The sequence below is a fragment of the Manis pentadactyla genome, chromosome 8 (assembly GCF_030020395.1).
Source record: "Manis pentadactyla isolate mManPen7 chromosome 8, mManPen7.hap1, whole genome shotgun sequence".
In the NCBI taxonomy this organism is placed as follows: Eukaryota; Metazoa; Chordata; class Mammalia; order Pholidota; family Manidae; genus Manis; species Manis pentadactyla.
Genome location: NC_080026.1, coordinates 32201154 through 32221296, shown reverse-complemented (window position 1 = coordinate 32221296; position 20143 = coordinate 32201154). Strand labels below are relative to the sequence as shown.

General features: G+C 35.9%; 1 protein-coding gene across 5 annotated transcripts in view; it reads left to right on the top strand.

The window, feature by feature from the left end:
• The window catches only part of HNMT (histamine N-methyltransferase), a 43717-nt gene extending 24043 nt beyond the window's left edge, over positions 1-19674 (top strand). For 4 of the 5 annotated variants that reach the window (XM_036886620.2, XM_057505637.1, XM_057505635.1 and 1 more), the window contains exons 4-7: positions 7703-7810; positions 9213-9343; positions 11581-11674; positions 19233-19674. In XM_036886620.2, the coding sequence (XP_036742515.2) occupies positions 7703-7810; positions 9213-9343; positions 11581-11674; positions 19233-19588 (689 nt within the window). In that variant the 3' untranslated portion in view covers positions 19589-19674. Of the gene's footprint in view, positions 1-7702; positions 7811-9212; positions 9344-11580; positions 11675-19232 lie in introns of those variants that run through there. The other variant, XR_008998827.1, reaches the window with a different exon arrangement.
• The last annotated feature ends 469 nt before the right edge of the window (positions 19675-20143 follow it).

The following is a 20143-nucleotide window of genomic DNA, read 5'->3' as shown; positions in this document are numbered from 1 at the left end:
GACTTGTATGAAAACTTCTTTAGATTATGTATATTCCAATCCCAGAACTCCTGGGTTGTGGATGTATTTTATTTCAGTAGGTATTGCCAAATCAGTTTCCATAATGGTTGCTGTCACTCTACATTCTGGCCAATTTCAGTGAAATTTTCTGTATCTGCGTATCTCTGGAAGTATCTGGCATTCTCTAGCTTTCTGATTTTTTTGCCAGTCCAATAAGCATAAAGTGGTATCTTATTGGCATTTTAATTGTCATCTCTCTGATATATATTAATGAGTTTGATCAACTTTTAATGTGCCTATTAACTTTTGAAAAATATACCTCCATAAACCCAATACTTTGGACATTTCCTGGCATATTATTGATCCTTAGTAGATGCAGGATTAAAAGAAAAGCATTATAGCATACAAAATTTCTAAACTTGTCCCTGACTTTGATCATTAATTTTTGGTGCTTTCTTTATGTTATCCCAAAATCTGAACAACAAATAATTACTGCAACTAAGTTTTTGAGTAAATTAATTATATTAACCAGTTTCCTGATTTTATGATTAAAGATTGTTTGACATAGGAAGATGAAACTAAAGAAATCTACAAAATGAATTTTAAAAATAAGTTACAGCAGTGCAGCCACTATGGAAAACAGTATGGAGTTGCCTCAAAAAATCTAGAAATAGAACTGCCACATGATATACCAATCCCACATTTGGGTATATACCCAGGGAAAACGAAACCACTATCTCAAAGAAATAACTGCGCCCATGTTCAGTGCAGCATAATTAATAATAGCCAAGGCATGGAAACATGCTAAGTGACTATCCATGGGTGAAATACATACATACTATATATGTGTATATGTGAGTGTGTGTGTATATATGTACATATATAGTATGTGCGCGTATATATATACATATATATACTGTATATATGTATATATATGTATATATAGTATATATATATGTGTGTATATGAATATTATTAAGCCATAGAAAGGAAGAAAATCCTGCCATTTGTGAAAGATGGATGAACCTTGAGGGCAAGTGAAATAAGAGAAAAAACAAAACTATATGATCTCACTTACATGTGGAATTTTAAAAAGCCAAACTCATAGAAACAGTAGACTGGTGGTTACTAGGGGTTGAGGGGTAGGGGAAAGGAGGAGATATTGGTCAATGGTACAAATATCCAGTTGTAAGATGAATGTTTTGGGGATCTAATGTACAGTGTGGTGACTACATTTAACAAAACTAGGTTATACATTTGAGAGTTGCTAAGAAATTAAGTCTTAAATATTCTCACCACCACAACAAAAAGTAGTAGTTTGTGAGGTGATGAATGTGTTAACTAACTTTACTGTGGTGATCATTTCACAATATACACATGTATGAAATCATCACCTTGTACACCTTCAATTTACACAATGTTATATGTCAACTACATCTCAATAAAGCTGGAAAAAAATGTTACACTATGGTATAAGGAATGAATGTGAGTTATATTTCTCCTTTTATGGATAAAAAAATGAAATCAAGAAGTAGTTTCAGTATCCTGCTAAAGCTATGTGGAAATCTGGTGGGAAAAATGAAAGAATGGGGCCATTTGGCTAGGTCTGATGTGAGATAATTACAATTATTATGAGATTAATAAAAGATTTGATATTCCAACAATCATGCCATGAGGTTGTACTTTCTGTCTCCAAATAGTAACAAATGAGGGTTATTATTTTATAATAACAACCAGACAGTTTAAGGTAGATGAAACATAACACATAAGACTTCCACTTTCTGTCTACCTGAAATGTACACAGATAAAATGGGTGCCTCCTAGAGGCAGTGCCACAGGAAACCCAAAACCACAGAGTAAGAATTTATAAAAATGGATCTCAGAGGGCAGACATGTACATCCAATAATGCGATGGGAAATGTATGCTCAACTTAAAGACGTGGCCTAAGAATAGGTTTTCACAGTGTGTCAGCTGAGGGTGGCTCGGCAGGACTTTGGCTAGGGATTTCCTTCTAGCCCATCTTCACATCTTGCTCTGTAAACATGCTTCTGTAGCACAGCACATGCCCAAGAAAACTTTTTCATATCATGCCTCCCTTCTTTACTACATACATTTTTCTTCTAGTCATCCAAGTAGCTGTTTTACCAGTAGCTGTCAGTCTCACCATATATTCGTACATCTATCATTATCCACCTGCCTATCCATATTTTTATGCAATAAGTTTCAAGTTAGCTTCTTTACCTACTGGGGCACTCAACCAAAAGGGAAAGTTTCCAACTCAGAAGACCAATTCTTTAAGTCACCAGGTAAAGACATGCATGATCTAAGTTATGGTCATGTCTTCACTGTACTAACATTTACTAAAATGCAGGTGAGCTTTATAAATCAAATCTATGCATCTAATATGTGAGAAAGCAATTTCTTTTATTATAAAGAATACCTTCTTTAAAGATGTTTAATTAGAAACTTAAAATGGTAAAGATGTTTAAACCTTAAAAGGTAAATTATTGTGGAGAGTTCAAATAATACAATAGGCTAAGTACCAAATTGTTGGTGATGTGAATTGTCCCATATTTGGCTATAGATGCCTCAGGATAGTCATTTACACATAAAGTAATAGCCAGCATCAATTCAGACTTACACCTATTCTAGAGCAGAGACGATTTTTTTTTTGTTTGGATGGTAAAGGAAAGGATTTTGAAATGGGGAAATGGTCATTTCAAAATTAATTCAATTAAACTCTTGTAGAAACATCTTAAATAACAGACAAGCAAAAAGAGTGAATAAAAAATAACCTATAATTCAACCACCCTGAGATAACCACTGATTGTAATTTGGTGTATATCTTTCTAAATACTGTATGTTGACATGAAATACTGCAACATTCTGACATGTTTGGATTCTCCTGACTTTGCTCAAGCTCTACATATTGATTAACTAAGAGCAGTTATATCATCATAAGATGGCACAGACACCAAAATTATTAATTTGCTTTGTTAGTCATCAAAAAGGAAAAAAAGAAAGGGAAAAGTAAAATATTAGAATAGATAGGAAGATGGTGTATTGGAATAGAATTGTTTAATCATTATAATTTTTCCATTTGTCATAGGAAACTTTGCATATTTTGTTCCAAAACTTTAGGGGGAACCACATAAGGCTTTAGTTAACCCAAATAATTGTTGGAGTTCATGTATCTAAAGGCTTAGGATGTCAAAAATAAGTGATTTACAAATGTCAGAATTAGGAGAGGTCTTACATGAAAGGAGACTGACTCTGACATGAACACATATTGCCTTCTTCCCCTTAAATGCTATTTTCCGGCTCTCATAATTAAGATTCCCAGGAGGCTTCACAATGCACAATAAAAGCAGGCTGCTGGCATCTGCATTTCTTTCATTTACCCTGAATTTGCTGAGAAATTTCTGAATTATCTGACTGCTTCATTTCTAGTTTACTTTCCTCCAATCTCTTGGCACATTAGTTTGGCTTGTGTGTTCTCTAAAAGTATTTATAGGGTGCTTAATGTCTGGTAGTGAAACACATTCATAACGTTATGGCTTCTACTCAGAAGGATTCAGTTGAGAAAGAACCAATGGTCTCCTTCCCTTTTTTTGTTTCAGTCTCTTTTATTGCTGGCTCATGGTACTTTAGGGTCTGATAACCTCTCACATGCTTTTCAGTGATTGATGATCAAACCTGTCTGGATGTTCAATGTAGCATTTTAGAGTCCTTGACACTTCTTAACAAACTCATTGGAATCAAGCCTTTTCTAGTGAATAAAACAAGAGAAGTAAAGCAATAATTTAGATCAGTGAACACAAGAAGGCTTTATCTGTGTCAGCTCCAGTCAATTGATGGATAGTTTCTGGCTGAAGGATTCTGATCCTACTTCAAGGCTTTGTGGGAAAGACTACCAAGATAATTAGTCATGTGTGGAAGAGTTCAAGATGGGTAGGAGTTAGATGGAGTGAGGAAGTGAGGGCAGATTATTCCTGGAAGAGAAGAAGTCATAAGCAAAGGACAGAAAGCATGAAGTGCATGGTGTATGTGGGGGTCAATGGGGAGAGAGAAGGGTGGAAATGGAAGAAATTCAGGCCTCTCAGAGTCAGAGCTTCAAAATATGAAGTTAATGAGAGATGAAGATAAGAAAGCAGGCAGAGTGGTCTATGTTCATTTAAGGAGCTTGGACTTTATCCAGTTGATTAATCATCAGAAGATTTTAAGTAGGGAAGTGATGGGCTTGCTTAGCTCAGGGTTTTAGATGTTCATTGTGGTGACAGCTTTAAGGGAGACAAAGTTCAGCAGAAATGGGCTGAATTTTCAGGATATTATTGCAGTATTTTTTCCAAGAGAAAGATAATTTGGACTTGAACAACAGTACTGCTAGTGGGACAGAAAAGAGAAAATAAACAAACATTTCATAGAAAAATTTGCAGATGGGCCAAGAAGGAGAATGAAGGAAGGAGCAAAACTTGGATGGACAGTAATAGTATAGGTGATGTTCAAGAAATATTATAACTAAATGCTAAGTGCTCAGATCAGGCTGTGATGCTATTACCTCTCTGTTGCCTCTCCTTTTATTGAGGAAGAGGTTCATATAACTTATTTTTTAAATGCATGTATCCTATTTCTGAGAGATACTATGAGACCAAGGAATATATTATCTTATGAGAGACCTCTCTCTCTCTCTCTCTCTCTCTGACTCTTACAATAAGAAACACTAGAATCTATTATAAATAACAAACATAGCAAAGAAAATAAGTGCCTTATGAGCACAGTCCAATGCAGGATACTTTTAAAACTATGAGTTGGAGGGAGAAGGTAAAAATTAAAATTATAGTTTTGGAAATATTTATTTATTGAACAAATTTTTATTATAGTGGTCAATTTATTAAAAAAACTTTTCAAAAATAAATTTCTAATAATAATGGTTTGCTGACAGTAAAAATGTGTGGGATAAGAAACAAAACGAGATGGGACACCAGCACAGTGAGCATAAAGTGGGACTCTCCCCGTCCAGCAGGAGGCATGGTCACCTGGCTTGGGAAGGCGGAAGTGGATTTTATGTGCTAACTCCTGAGGAAATTGATTCATTGTCTCCTCTTGTTTACAAATTGCTCCTAGGGATCCAGTGGTGAATGCATGGATGGTTCATGTCCACCCATAGGCTCACACTCTAGAGGCTGTTACATGACCCAACAGTTTCCACATTTCAGTGTCAATTCTAACATCGTGTCCTCCACCACTATCCTAAGAGGGGGCGCTGGCTGGCACTGACTGTGGGAGAACATTCTGCTGGCTGGGAAAGTGACAAGATAGGAACATGCCCTGGAGGTGTGCTAGATACATGCTGCCACTTGAGCAGATCTAAAATATTGGGGTCCATTAGGAGAGGAAGAGCTCATCAAGCCACAGCGGGGACATTACTGCATTTCAATTGAGTTTCAGAATGCTGGATTTGGGATCTTCAGAATTAATGATTTTTTAGTTTAACATACATGGCCAGGCTGGTAGAGACAATAACAGAAATTTTGGCTTCTGTCTCAGGGGAGCTGGAATCTACTTCTCATTAACTCACAGCTTTTCTTATCAGCCTTTTACCTTAGCTATTTTTTTATTCTTCAAAAATAGTTACCATAGAGAAGGAAAAAAAGAAAAAAAAAACCTTATATCCTTTTAGGATTTGGTATCCTCCCATTTCTTAGCATGAAGTAGTTAGAAGAACAAACATTTTAGAGACAAATGTGCCTTAAACTTTAAACATATTTATGTCAAATAATGATTAATATTAATTACACCAAATGTCAAGTTACCCAAATCACCTTATCTGGTTGGGAATAACATTGTGGAGTTCAAGATACCCTTGTGGTCAGGATTAAGTGAGATGTTCCAAGCAAAGAGCCTAGCACAGTCTTTCACAAGCAGTCGGTGGCCAATCAATGGCAGCTAGAATTATTCAGGAAGAAATAAAAGGTTCCTTGCTGGTGGGGCTGCTCTAGAGAATGCTGTCATTCCGGCTCCTTCATCCTCCTTCTCACCTTTCTTCTCACTCCGCCCCCAGCCCCCCAGCTCCCATTCCTGTTACTCCCATTTATGGGGCTCTCTCTGTTCTATCAGGCTGCCCTCTTCTTCGAGTCTAGCACCTTTTGTTGCTGATTTATCTTCCTCATCTCCTTCCTTCCAGATCTCCCAGTCTTATGACTCATGTCTTTGCTGCCTGCCATATCTAACCTTGGAAAGGTTCTGTTCATGTTATTTATAACAAAATGTTAAAGACCAACATCATTTTCATTGCTAATCTTGCTAACACAGAGGTCTATTTTAATGAAAGTCAAAATTGTAACCTAAGAGTATAAATGTGTGAAATTTAAGATAGAGACATCAGCAACAGGGAGAGAAGAAATATTTTTAAAGAGAGGGACTCAGTGAGGACTCTGACAACAAAAATAATGAATAACTGGCACTTATTGGGCACCAACTTTATTTTGCACTGTCCTTTATAGGCATTACCTCATTTAACCCTCATAACCAATGAATTATATGCTATTATTATCACTATTTTTCTGATGAGGAAAATAAAGCTTGCAGAAATAAAGCAAACTGCCAAAGGTCAAATACACCTAGTAAGTGGAGAAGACAGGTTTGGAACTCAAGCCCATAGATTACCAACATCTGTCTCATTTAGTCACTTTCAGGCTAAAATTTCATCAGAGAAGGTATCTGTGTGTTCTTCTTACCATCATTTGCTAGAGCCTTGTACAGTGCCTGGCACATAGTAAACAACCAGTTAATAGCTGGTGAATGAATTAATGAATAAATATCTATTTTGCCATGATCTCCTCTCCATTTATCTGTGATCACTTCTTTCTTGGAGGTCCTGCCTTGCCTAATATTGCAAAACTCTTGCTGGTTGTTCCACATATACTGTTTGCTTCCTAACTTTATTTCTCAGCCTTCCTGTCCTCTGTAGTTGCAGTTGCTCATTTCTCCCAGAAGTCTCTGGGCTACCTTCCATTTACTCTATGACACAGAGCTCAGGAGTGATCTCCTTCCATGAAACTTTCCATCTCTCTGACCTCTCCTCCTACCCTCTCCCTCACTTTCTCCTTCCCTCTTCCCACTTTGGCCAAACTCAGCCAGAGTTCTTTCCATGTCTTCCTCTTCCACTTCACCATGATGTTTTTGAGGGCAGGTGTCTGACATATTTTTGTATCTCCTTTTGTATTTGACATATTTTGTATCTGACATGTTTTTCTGTATGCTTCTAGCCTAGCCTAGTTTATCAATTCTAAAGTGAATTTTTTTCATATTTTAATATCTTTAAAACTGGGATACAATCTCTAGTTGATGAAATTTTAAAATTATAATTGACAATGTTTTTTTCTGACTTAGTGATACAATAAGAAGGGTTGATTGTGTTCTTCAATCAATGACATCTTAGATTTAATGTAATGGGATAACAGATGTTAAATAAAGGCTCTGTGAGTGAATGAAAATCAGTCATAGCCCTTCTCAGATAACATTAGTATTCCTACTTAAAACTGTTCTGCCTCATAGACATTATGGCAGGACAACAGTTGAGTATTAGTCTTTATTCTGGGCTTTCCTAGTAAAAGCAGGACAGATAATAAACCAGCTCAAATTATTCTTAATCATTTCTTTGTGGACTGATATGATCTGTTCCATATGCTTGTCTTCTAGGTGAAATTGATCTTCAAATTCTCTCTAAAGTGCAAGCTCAATACCCAGGAGCTCATATCAACAATGAAGTCATCGAACCAAGTGCTGAACAAATCACCAAGTACAAAGGTAACTGTGACCCGTGGTGCTGTGTGTCACACCCTGTCCCAAAAGGCTTATCATCCCAGACCTGTACTTTTAATCATTAACAACATAATTATGGTGCTGTGTTCTTTGTAAGGTTATTTTGTTTTCTTGGCAGGCATGACTAAACATATTAGAATATGAACAGTGAATAATTAGACTCCTTTTGTACTGACTCTACATCCATCCCTGGTCATCAGTTATTATTTTTGATGTTTATGTTTGGAAACAAAAATCACTAATTCATTCAGAAATACTTAAACAGAGTCCTTGCGCTTAAAGAGCTTATGTTTCATGGGTTATAACAGGAGTCAGCAAACTTTTTTCTGAAAAAGGCCAACTAGTAAATATTTTAGACTCACAAGGCCACACAATTTGTATCACAACTAATAAACTCTACCATTGTAGCATAAAGGTAGCTGTAGATGATACAAAAACTAATGAGTATGGGTATTTCCAATAAAACTCTATTTATAAATAAAATTTGAACTTTATATAATTTTCAAATCTTACAAAACATTATTCTTCTTTTGGCTGTGTTCAACCATTTAAAAGTGTAATGGCACCAGATATGAAAGACCGAGGCATGATTTCCCTTGTATGTGAAATGTGAAAACAAAAGACAAAATAAAACAAAAATGAATTAAATAGCAAAAAACTCCTAGACCCTGAAAAGTGACTGGTGGTTACATTGGGGAGGGGTTGGGGTGAGTGGGTGCGATAGGTGAAGGGAATAAAGAGGCTCAAAATCTCAATCATAATATAAACTAGTCACAGTGATGAAAGCACATAGAGAATATAGTCAATAGTCTGTAACATCTTTCTTTGTTTACAGATTGTAAGTACACTAGTTGGAGTAAGCATTTAACAATGTAGATAAATCACTATGTTGTATACTTGAAACCAATATAATATTGTTTACCAGCTATACTTCAATAAAAAATTATGAAGGAAAAACAGTCAGGAAATAGAATAGTATATTATTTTATCTTGTGGTCCATTTAAAAATAGGTGGTAGGCCAGATGTGGGCCATGGACCATGGTTTACTGACTCCTAGGTTACAGAATTCTATCACCTATTTTACATCAACTTTCCACTAATAAGCTTCACCAGTTGACTACCCATTAATGCCAAGAAAATGTAACCTATGTCTGATCAGCGTTCTCATAATTATTTCTTTCTGACTCTTTATTTTATGTCTCATTTCATTTAATACTAGAAAAAAATCAGGATGAACTCTATGGTCTTCCTGTGCTACATAAAAAAGAAAAATATGCTTTATATCTATTATGTATATAACATTGATTGCATTAAAATTCGAAATGGAAATGGATTCCTCATTTGCAATTAAAATTGATGGTGTGCCACCTCTTCTCTGTATTTTAGAGCTTGTAGCCAAGACATCAAACCTCGAGAACATAAAGTTTGCTTGGCATAAGGAGACATCATCTGAATATCAAAATAGAATGATGGAGAAAAAAGAAGTTCAGAAATGGGACTTTATTCATATGATTCAAGTAAGAAACATTTACTGTTATACACTTCCAGAAAGGAGACTTTTAAGAAATAATGTATGAAGATTGCCTAATATTCTAACTTTAAAAAGAAAAAGGATAATTAGACTTCTGATTTTACAAGTGAGCATTATCTTTATCTGGATAAAGATGTTGATATTGATAATTCTAAGAAATTCTTTGTAACATCAAAAAGCCAGTTGTCTCTACTCATAACACCTCCAGTTACTGATTTTTTTCAGTATTGGCCTAATCAATTTTTGTAGAATTGAAGGTTGTTAGATTTGAGGAGAGCAGATTGTAACATATCCTAGTCTGCTTTCCAGCAGCTCTGATGCTGTGGATGGACCAATGTCCCAGAGTTTCTCTGTGTCCTAGTGCTTTTACCGTCTTTTGATGATTGAGCTCATATGCATGTGACAGAAAGGGCAGTTTAGATAGATAAATACAAATTTACTGGTTTCAGTCAGCCCCTCAGGAGAAATTTATTCCCATGGTCAAATACTATATATTTCTTGGAAAAGGAGTGACTATCCAGTAGATGGTATGGGGACATATTTCCAGGAATCACTGGTATTTCTGGATAGCATATGGGTGTACAGGCTTTGGGTGTCAGCTTCGGTTCGAAGATGTGTGTATTTGGAAATACTGCATGATTAACGACAAGATGCTTCTCTCTTTCTATAGCCTACATGTACAGTCACCCCAGGGAAAAGACATCAAAGCACAAAATGACTTCAAGATTGGCATATGCAGGCAATCCTACATCTCTGCTTTCTCAGCTGACCCCTGACCTACATCTCTGCTCTCTCAGCTGACCCTACAAGGGAATGCTTTACATTGCCCAGCAAGCCTATGTTTCTTGTTAGACTTGCTTTCCCTGTCATGATACAATGATTTTATACTTCCTTCTCCTCCTTACACTTCATGTAACTCCTGCCCTATCACTCATTCCCAACTGATGACCTCGCTTCATACTGTATAGCAAGAGAACCCTCAGATGGAAGCCCATCTTTCACCCTCCAAATTTACAAACACAGCTGCACCTGTGCCCACCACCTCCTTCTTTCATCTTATTACAAAAACTTCCTTTTATCAAAATCCAATCCCTCCACTTATGCTCTGGATGCCATTCTTTACCTATTAAGAAATGTTGTAACTGCAGAAATCATTCTGCCATTTCTCTCAAAGCTTTCATTTTCTTCCTTTCTTAGAGTAACTCTCTGCTTCCTCTGCATCACTATCCTATTCCTCTTCTTTCTTTATTCACTCTGCATTTTCCTTTATTATGCTTCTGTACCTTCACTGCTCCTTAGAGTCCTAACACTCTTGTGACATGCTTTCAACTGAATATTCACAGTCAACTGTCAAAGGCAGTGTAGGCCATGTGCAACTCCATTTTATTTCATTCTTTCATGTGAGAAGCACATAGTGTAAGTTATTTTTGTTTTATGTAATAAATTCTATTATGGACATTTATGTGGAATATTGAGTTCTTGATCAAGAAAGATGGAAGATGAGATATAAGCAGGAAGTTTCTGTAGGGATAGATTCCAGGGATGTAAGCCATTAGGGAAAATTTTCCTGCCAGTGTATAATTCCACGCTCTATCTGTGTTAGGTGGAAAGACCTCTCCCTGCACTTCACCAGAGATGGCCCTGAGTTATTAAAAGTGGGTGGGTTGACCCCTACCACCTTGTGACCATGCATGTAACTTCATGCTTTATCCAGTCCATTTTTCTAGAGAATCTGTCAACATCACAGCCTGTCACAATTTCTGTGATTTTAAAAAAGCATCTGTGAGCATATGGTGAAGCTAGTGCAAAGGGCTTAATTTTAAAGCAGCGTTCCATGAAATGGGGTCTGTTTTTATGGTTCCAGCACCATTTTCTCCCAGAACCACAATTCACAAAATACAGTATAAGCTTGGAATTAATGCCCCCATGTGGAGTGGAAACTAAATGTCTCCCGCTATAAAGGTCTGTGTTTCTGAAGCCCGAAAGAGTAAACTTAAGATTATTTGGCTCTAGTTAAACAAATACCGTAGTTTTCCCTTTCCTTGAATATTTTCTCATGTTATTCTCTTTTTCCATATGTCTTTAATTTTCAAAATTCTTAAATGTTTTGTAGAGTAAAAATCCACTCAACTTGAAAGTCAAACTTTCCAGTGAGTATCTAGTTCAAGCAATAAAGACATTGACATACAGAAGTGTCTCATTTCTCTTTTCCTTCATTTCCAGATGCTGTATTATGTAAAAGATATCTCAGCTACCCTGAAATTCTTCCATAGTCTCTTAGCTACTAATGCTAAGATTCTCATTATTCTCGTATCAGGTAAATTATTTTCATTCAGCCTGAATTTTAAAACAGCAATGGTGCATATATATATGGATGCATGTGTTTGAAGGCAGCTGGTGTATTACATTTTCATTATGAAATTCTTGACTTGGCTTCTGGTCATAAGCAGTTAATTAACACAGAATTAGGGAAGTCCTTCACAACAGCTCTCAGTTTAAGGGGTCTAAAGGAATTACATATCAATTCACTTCTTTCTCCTGGGAAAATTTTTCTTTGTTGTTTATCTAATATAGAACAAATATAACTGATAGGAATTATTTTAATGAGACTAAAAATAGTAAATACTTCTATTTACCTTCTTTTTGTCCCTTGTTTGTCTCTTTCCACTGTATATTTATTAATAAGTAAATAAAGGTATAAATATTTGGGATGCCATCATGTTTGATAAATTTGCATTTCTAGAGCCATTATGAATATTATTCATTATAGGTTTTCCCAAATAATTATCAAAGATGTTTCACTTGTTTTGTTTGATGCTATTGTTTTATTTACTTAAGTAGCCATTTGATCATGTCATGTTGCTTCCAGTGATACAATAAGTACTATACAGAGAACAGAAGTAAACATGTTAGTAAATTAAACATTAACATTGTTGAATTCATTAACTCATTACTTCTTTCATTCAGCAATCTTTATGGATTGTCCATGCAGTGCTCGGCAGATTAATTCTAGATACATAACATGTTTATCTTCCTGAGCTTATACCAGACCCAATATTCAAAAACCCTATGCCACAAAATTATATTGCCCTTAAATATGAGGAATGGCTTGAGGATGGCAAACAGGTTGTTGCCTGTAATCCAGAGTTTGAATTCATGTGAGAGTTTGGCAAATGAAACATCCTGTACACAACTTCTTCCCCAAGGGAACATTTTTATATACTATATTTATCTCTGTTTAGTTAAAAATACTCATTTACGTGGGAAAGTTCTGTCTTCCCATTTAGAAGGGCTTATGTAAACTGGATGCTTCCTGCTAACCTCTCTCTAAATTAAGACACTTGGGTGAAACACTTGGTACTGCATTTAGGAATATAAAAATGAACTTAGTTATCAATATTGAGGGTAGTCTATTCTTGATAATTTGTATCAGTAATACAGAAAAGGTGTTGCAGATAGAAATGGCAATTAATCCAGAAGTCGTTTATGTTTGAGAATATATTTCATATCAATAGCAGATCTACTCTTACTTGTATTTCTTTAATTCTTAAATATTTCAGAAGTATTTGAGTGTCCAAAGTTTTCTGTATGTCTACCAATCAGAAAAAGCTAACCTAAAGTTAGAAAGTAGCATGGTTAGAAATAAGCACCTGAGAACTGACTAAGTGGATAGTCAGTATATGGATATAGTATTCTACTGGCTATATCATGAATAAGTGAATATAATCCATGGTTTATTGGCAAGAAATGTGCAAATCAGAAGCAGGCACAGTGAAATGTACACTGATACATGAACCAAGAATGCTGAGGCACTTCCTAGACTGTTTGAAGTTAGTCTGTCTTAGTTGGGACATTTCTGGATAATCATACTTACATCATATTGCATGTCTGAATAAATGTGGCTCATATGTACTATGTATATATATATATTCGTGGGGAAAAATCATATAAATGGAATAAGGCCTAAAAAATAAGTTATCTTTTTAAAAAAAGTTTTTTGAGTCAAAAATTATTCAATCACTGTAGTTTGATAGTGGAAATATTTTACTAATTTTTTCAGTGTGCAATTCACAATTCTTCACTACTGCATATACCGTGGGAGACAGGAATCCCAAAAAGAAAAACATTGTTAATAGATACTGTTCCTAGACATAAGAATGCAACAAATAACAGTTGTTGAATTATTAAAGGGACTCTAATGACTTCCTTCCTTTACCATACTCACTTTTTTCCTAAAAGATTTATAGAGCTATGGAAGAAATATACGTGTGTGTACATTTCTTCTTAAATAACCAATTTGCAAAAGAAGAAAATAGGATTAGGTATTTTATTTTGGACTATCCACTTCTCTCCTAAGACTAAAAGTGATAGCTTTATTGCCTTTATTTATTGGAAGAATCAAGTAAGTAAATTAAGTAAAATTTTTAAAAATATCACCTGTTCAATATAGTTGTCTTTGCAATTAAAAAAATATTCTACTTGAAAAGGAAATAAAATTCTCAAATATGTTGATCTTGTCATCAACTTAATGTATATAACCTGAATGTCTCCAGATTGCTGGCTGTGGACGCATACCTAACGCTTAAAAATTCAGAGTAAATGACTATAAAGCTCTCATCCAGGTAACTTGTATAGTCCATTCCTCACCCCATGACTCCTGAGGATTCCTGGAGGTCATGCTTATGTGCTCCTAATAGTTGCCAGTCCTATTACTCCAAATTTTTGCTACCAGTTCAACTTTCAGTTGATCTCCAAACCCTGCATGTGCTCCAGCTAACTTTTCTGAATCTCTTCTATTGTGCCTCAACCATGGACATAACCCTACTTCCTTCATTCTCCAAAACACCATTCTTTGATTTTAGGAGATGTTGAGATCTATAAGGAGGAAGAACAGCAGAAACAGAATCAGCATCAGAGACCCACAGCCAACCTTTTTTTATTGTTTCTCCTTTTCAGTCGAGACTGACCTCCCTTGATCCTACTCCCTTCCCTCCCCCCTTATTTATTACACAGAGCAGTTTAACTCCCTTTTGCTCTACCTCTCTATTGTAGATAAACCTGTGCACCTATGAACATGCTTTAACAACAGTATATATCCTTCAGATAAATTCTAAGGCCCCCTCAGTGTATGGAACTGGCTGTAACTTACTTTCTTTTAAAACAGAGGGCTTTGTTGCATTAATAATGCCAATATAAATATATGGGGAAGTTTTTAGAAAAATAGATTATGGTCAGTTTCCAACAGTGAAAACCAATTTAATCGTAAGAAATTCCCAATCATATTTGTCTTATATTGTCAATCCACATTTTTATTAGTCATTTTTTCATTTGCTATCAACTTCAAATCCCTGTCTGCCAGACCAGTTTGTTGACAACAAACCAATGTGAAACAGCTTCCAGCTCATGTGAAGTGCCCAATCACTTCCCTCCTTGCCCCTGTATAAAAACTGTTGCCCTAAACTGCCTTCTCAGTCCAAACTGTAATTCCTGAAACCCTATTTTCCATACTTACCTAAAGAAAACATTCTCTAAACTTGAGTATTTCCCTTAAACGTGGAATACCCACACCAAAATGGTTCTTTTTTTTACCTAGTTACTTGCAGTCACTTTTCAAGTGAGATTCACTTCATAATTACATAGCAACAAAGAAGCCTTTTTGTGTATTTCCTTCTCTACAGGGTTATGTCGTCATCCTTAGATACACTGCAATGCAGAAAACTCATTGCTCGTTGTGGACAGATTCAGACAAGCCTAGAACTAGTCACTAACTTAAATTTCTGAGAGCACTCATCTGGTCAGTATTGCATCTAAGCAGATAATGGTATATCTGGATTACCATCTTGTTCTAAAGGGTCATCTTAAATGTGCCACACAGTTAAGGCTCTTATCTATCCATCCTAGTCAGACACTGACTTATTACTGAAATGATGAGTTATTTCTCTGCATAGACTGAATTACTGTTATTTAAGTACCATATGGACAGTCATTTTGCATTTTATTAGAATGTAAGATAATGAAGTAAGAGGTCAGTTTCTATATTTATTTATGCAGAGCACCTTCTTGGCCAAGGTACTATGTCTGTTCAGCCATATTCAAAACACAGCCTCTACTCTTAGTACCCTGCAGACTGCATAGGAGAGTCATTGTATAGATTTGGTTCATTCAGCCTTTATTGAGCTCTTATAGATGGTCACTGCTAGGATATGAAGGTTACAAAGACGATCACTACTTTTCCTCTGCCTATCAAAGGATTCAGACATGTAAACACTTTTTTGGCAGTGTGCTAAGTTTCTTATCAAAGGCATATGAGAGTTTAAGGAGAGTTCCTTGAGATCAGGGAGCTCTGCCTCTTATCTTTAGTCCCAGATCTTTGCAAAGCCTTTGACCGAAAAGATACACAACAAATATGTTTCAATTGAACTGAGTAACTGCTTCTTATATCTCCTTATAATATCTAAACTACAACTAGTTCTGAATGTCCATCCAAAAAAAGGCCAAATTGTAGTGAAAACTTTCTACATGATTGACATAAAGTCAGAGAATATAGAAAGTTCTGGAGATCTAAACTGGAATAAAACGCTCGTAAAGAAGATACACATTCACATACACACACAGTGCACCCTGAAATAGGCAGACAAAAACAATAAAGGGAAGGCAAGTGAAACCAAGTAGGAAAAGAAAAATTGAAATCAGAATTAAATGACAGCATTTACTGGTCAGCCTATTAGAACACATGTTGCTTAGGGAAGAGAGACTTTCCTCTGTGTTCTACGTATCGGTTACAGAACCTGCGCAGCTCAGTAAGTATTCATTTAATTAGAGCTAGCAGAAGTTCCCAGTTATAAAGATAAAAGATTTTATTTGGGGATGAAAAAAGAAGAGAAATAAGAATAATTAGAGGTATATTTTTAAAATGAGGAGTAGCTTAACCTAAAATTATGTCAGCAGCACGTTTTTCTGCAAAGGTAGTAACCAGGAATTAGTTGAGAGAATTGCTAATTAAAATGCAGCTTGCCTGGTTAAGGGAGATTAGCCAGAAGGAGATCCACTAAAGTTTCAGTCCATTCCTCCCCTTACCTGACTAAGGAAGGAGGCAAATCATACTGTGTTATTTTAAATACAGTGGGGGGAAAGAATCTGCTTTATATCATGCTGAAAAAAAAAGTAACACCATATGTTGTGCCCACCGAGAGCCATTATGATAATGTATCAGTCAGAAAGTGTATAATAGCTCAGCTCAGAAAAGGCACCAAGTCACAGAACAGTGACACCACCACATTTTCTATAATTAGCATTTGGTTTTTTTATGCCAGGTTAAAAATAATAATAATGATATAACAAAGCCTCTCCTCAACCATTGAAACATTTATTTTCTTCTAAAATCTTGCTTGTAGGCAAACTCTTATTTGGGCAATCACTGTCTTTGGAATGAAAGATATTTTAATACATACTCATGACCCTCATTTTTCTTCATTGGGCAGAGACTTCATTTTTTTTCTGCTTCATTCCAATTCTACCTCCTAGAGCACATCTTGCACTTACTGCTTCCTCTTCTGATATATTAGAGGAACACCGGTTATCTAGGCTGTTTATTATTTACCATTTACTCCCTTTCATGGTCTCGTCTGTTGAGTTAAGTCAGGGAACTTAAGCCTGCTCCATGTGAGGGGCAGGGGGCTTTGAGCATCCCGTAGTTACATGCAGAACTGTGTGGGTATATATTGTTTGAGTACTTTTCTGGAGAGTCATTTACTTCCATTAGGTCATAAAGGAGGTTTGGAAATCCAAAAAGTTTAAGCCTTTGAAATCTTCACTTTTAATCTTGGAAACTCATAAAAAATATGTTAGCTCCTATGTTGCTTTGGCCAAGTCCACCTTAATTCCCTAACACTTCAACAATACTTATTATGTGCCAGTCATGGTTCTTAGCGTCTACTTTTTCTTACAGCTATTCTGTGAATAGATTCTCTTATTCTCCATGTTTCATAGATGACAAAACTGAGGCACAGGTTCATAAAGCTAGCAAGAGGAAAAGCCCGGCTTCAGACTCATGCAGTTGGCCTTTGGAGACCCTCTTAATTACTGCACAATATTGACTGTGTATGTAACATTCCACTATTACATGCATGTACTAGGAGGTCTATAAATACTCATTAAATTTGTTATTTTCATAGATTTCTGAAGAGCAAGTTTGCTTTATCATAGTTTCAAGGTTAGAACCAGTGGAAATACATTATCAAACTCATTCCATAAAATGTTCGGTTATTTTTAAGACTTGTTATCCATCTGCCATTGTGCAATGATTCACTTAAATGATTTCATTTGGTACTTGCAATTACAGTCAAAGTAAGTATGTCTATCCCCATTTTATAGATGAGAAAACTGAGGTTCTGAGAGACTAAATAACAAGCCTCACCTTATTGGTGAAGTAGCAGAATAATCTAACCTGTGACTCTCTCTCTCTGATGCTGCATCTCTTAGCTTCTATGCTGGGCTAGATTTTCAATTAAATATAATAGACATTGCTAAAACATCTGAGATTGGGGACAAACTTTGTAGGAATCAACATATATTGGTAGTCCAAATCCAACTTATAAATGAATAGACATTAGAAGCCACCCTATTGTTGGTGTGAGTAAAGCATCATTGTATTTACTGTGCTCTCTCTTAACATTTAAATTTTTGCTCTAGAACCTCTCCTCTGAACTCAAGACTAACATAAACAACTACCTTCCTTCTGTCATCATCTGAATGTTCAATAGGTGCTTAATTCACTTTCCAAAATTGGACACCTGATGATGCACTTAAAACTGCTCCTTCCTCATTCTTCCCATTTCCAGTAGTAGCAATTCTTTGTTTTCAGGTGCTTAGGCCAAATCTTGGGGTCACCACTAACTGTCTTCTTTTATTCACACCCAATATCCAGATTGTTGGCAAATCCCATTGCATCTAGGACTGCAATATATAAAAAATCCAATCCCCCTCATCACACCCAAATTACCATCATCCGTCATCCAGTTGTCTCAGTAGCCTTCTTACTGTTCTCCCTGCTTCTGCCTTTGTGCCCCAAAGGTCTGTTCTTCTCTGTGCCACCAAAGTGATCTTATTAAAATGTAAATCAGGTTAAGTCACTCTGGTGTTGTATTGTGCAATATGGAAGCCATATTTGGCTTTTGAAATTTAAATGTTAATGAATTAAAATGAAACAAAACTTAAAATTCATTTCTTTTGTCACACTAGCCAGAGTTCAAATGCTCTATAATCATAAATGGCTGGTGGCTACCATATTGGACAGTGCAGATATAGAACATGCCCACTAGTCCAGAAAGTTCTATTAGACAACACTGCAATGGCTTTCCACCTTGCCCCATGTGATTAGGCACTCTGTCCACCTCCACCCAGCCAACCTTCTCTCCTTCCGTTCTTCCCCCTTGCTCGCTCAGTTCCAATCTCACTGGCTTCCTGGCTAGTTCTTAAGATGTCAAGCATGTTCCTGCCTCAGGTACTTTGCAGCTGCTCTCCTCCCTACCTGGAATAATCTTCCCTCTTCATGGCTTGCTGTCATGTCTCTGCTCAAATGTCACATAATCAATTCTGCAACCACCTTATATCCAACAGTAATCCATCCAATTCTTTGACTCTCCCTATTCCTTGCTCTGATTTGATTTGTCACTAGTACTTAGCACCACCTGATATATGATTAGTTTACTTATTTATTTAACTTCCTCCTCCCTGCACTTCTTGAATTAAGCTATACAAAGGCAAGAGTATATTTTTTTGGACTGCTCTATTCCACTCATCTAGTGTATTGCCTGGCAGAAAAGGGAAATGAAAAGAAGAATAAATGAAAGTATGAACTTTGTTGTATCATACAGGAACCAGTGGATGGGACAAGCTATGGAGAAAGTACGGATCCCGCTTGCCACGGGATGACCTCTGCCAGTATGTAACATCCTCTGACCTCACTCAGATGCTGGAGAAGTCAGGAATTAAGTATGAATGTTACAACCTTCTATCCACCATGGACATATCTGACTGTTTTATTGATGGCAATGAAAATGGAGACCTGCTATGGGATTTTTTGACCGAAACCTGCAACTTTAGTAAAACAGCACCACCTGAACTCAAAGCAGAAATTATGAAAGATCTACAAGAACCTGAATTCAGTGTAAAGAAAGAGGGAAAAGTTCTTTTTAATAATAGTCTGAGTTTCATAGTGGTTGAGGCATAAATATCAATCCATGAGGGTGTATTCAAAAATATTTTGAACAGTGTTGATCATTCATTTATTTCTGTATTAAAATTATAAACACATAACATAGAGCATTGTCTCTTCTGTGTAAAATCTAGAAAATTCCAAGACATTCTTCCTAGACATACATGTAGAATTGTACATGGTACTCTTGCTCTTATCTGACCCTTTCTCCAGGCAAAGAGACTACAGGAAGGCTAAATACCACATAACCTGGAAAAATGAGAAAATTAAGTTTCATTGGCTTATTGACAATAAAATCCTTTCTATTTTCTGATTGTACAGGAGTTTTATAGAATATTTACAAAGTATGTAGTATGGATTCTTTAAATACTAGTAAAGTATATATTTATCAATACTTTGAACACTAAGGAAATATATATTTGATTTTTCCCCTTTTGTGAAGAAGTTTTTGTCTTTGTACACTCCTCTAGCAGTTTCTATCTCACTTTTATTGATTACTCATATTAAGCATTTTTAGAATATTGCAAAATTAACTCTTCATCATGTCTTCCATTTCTTCTCATTTTGTTT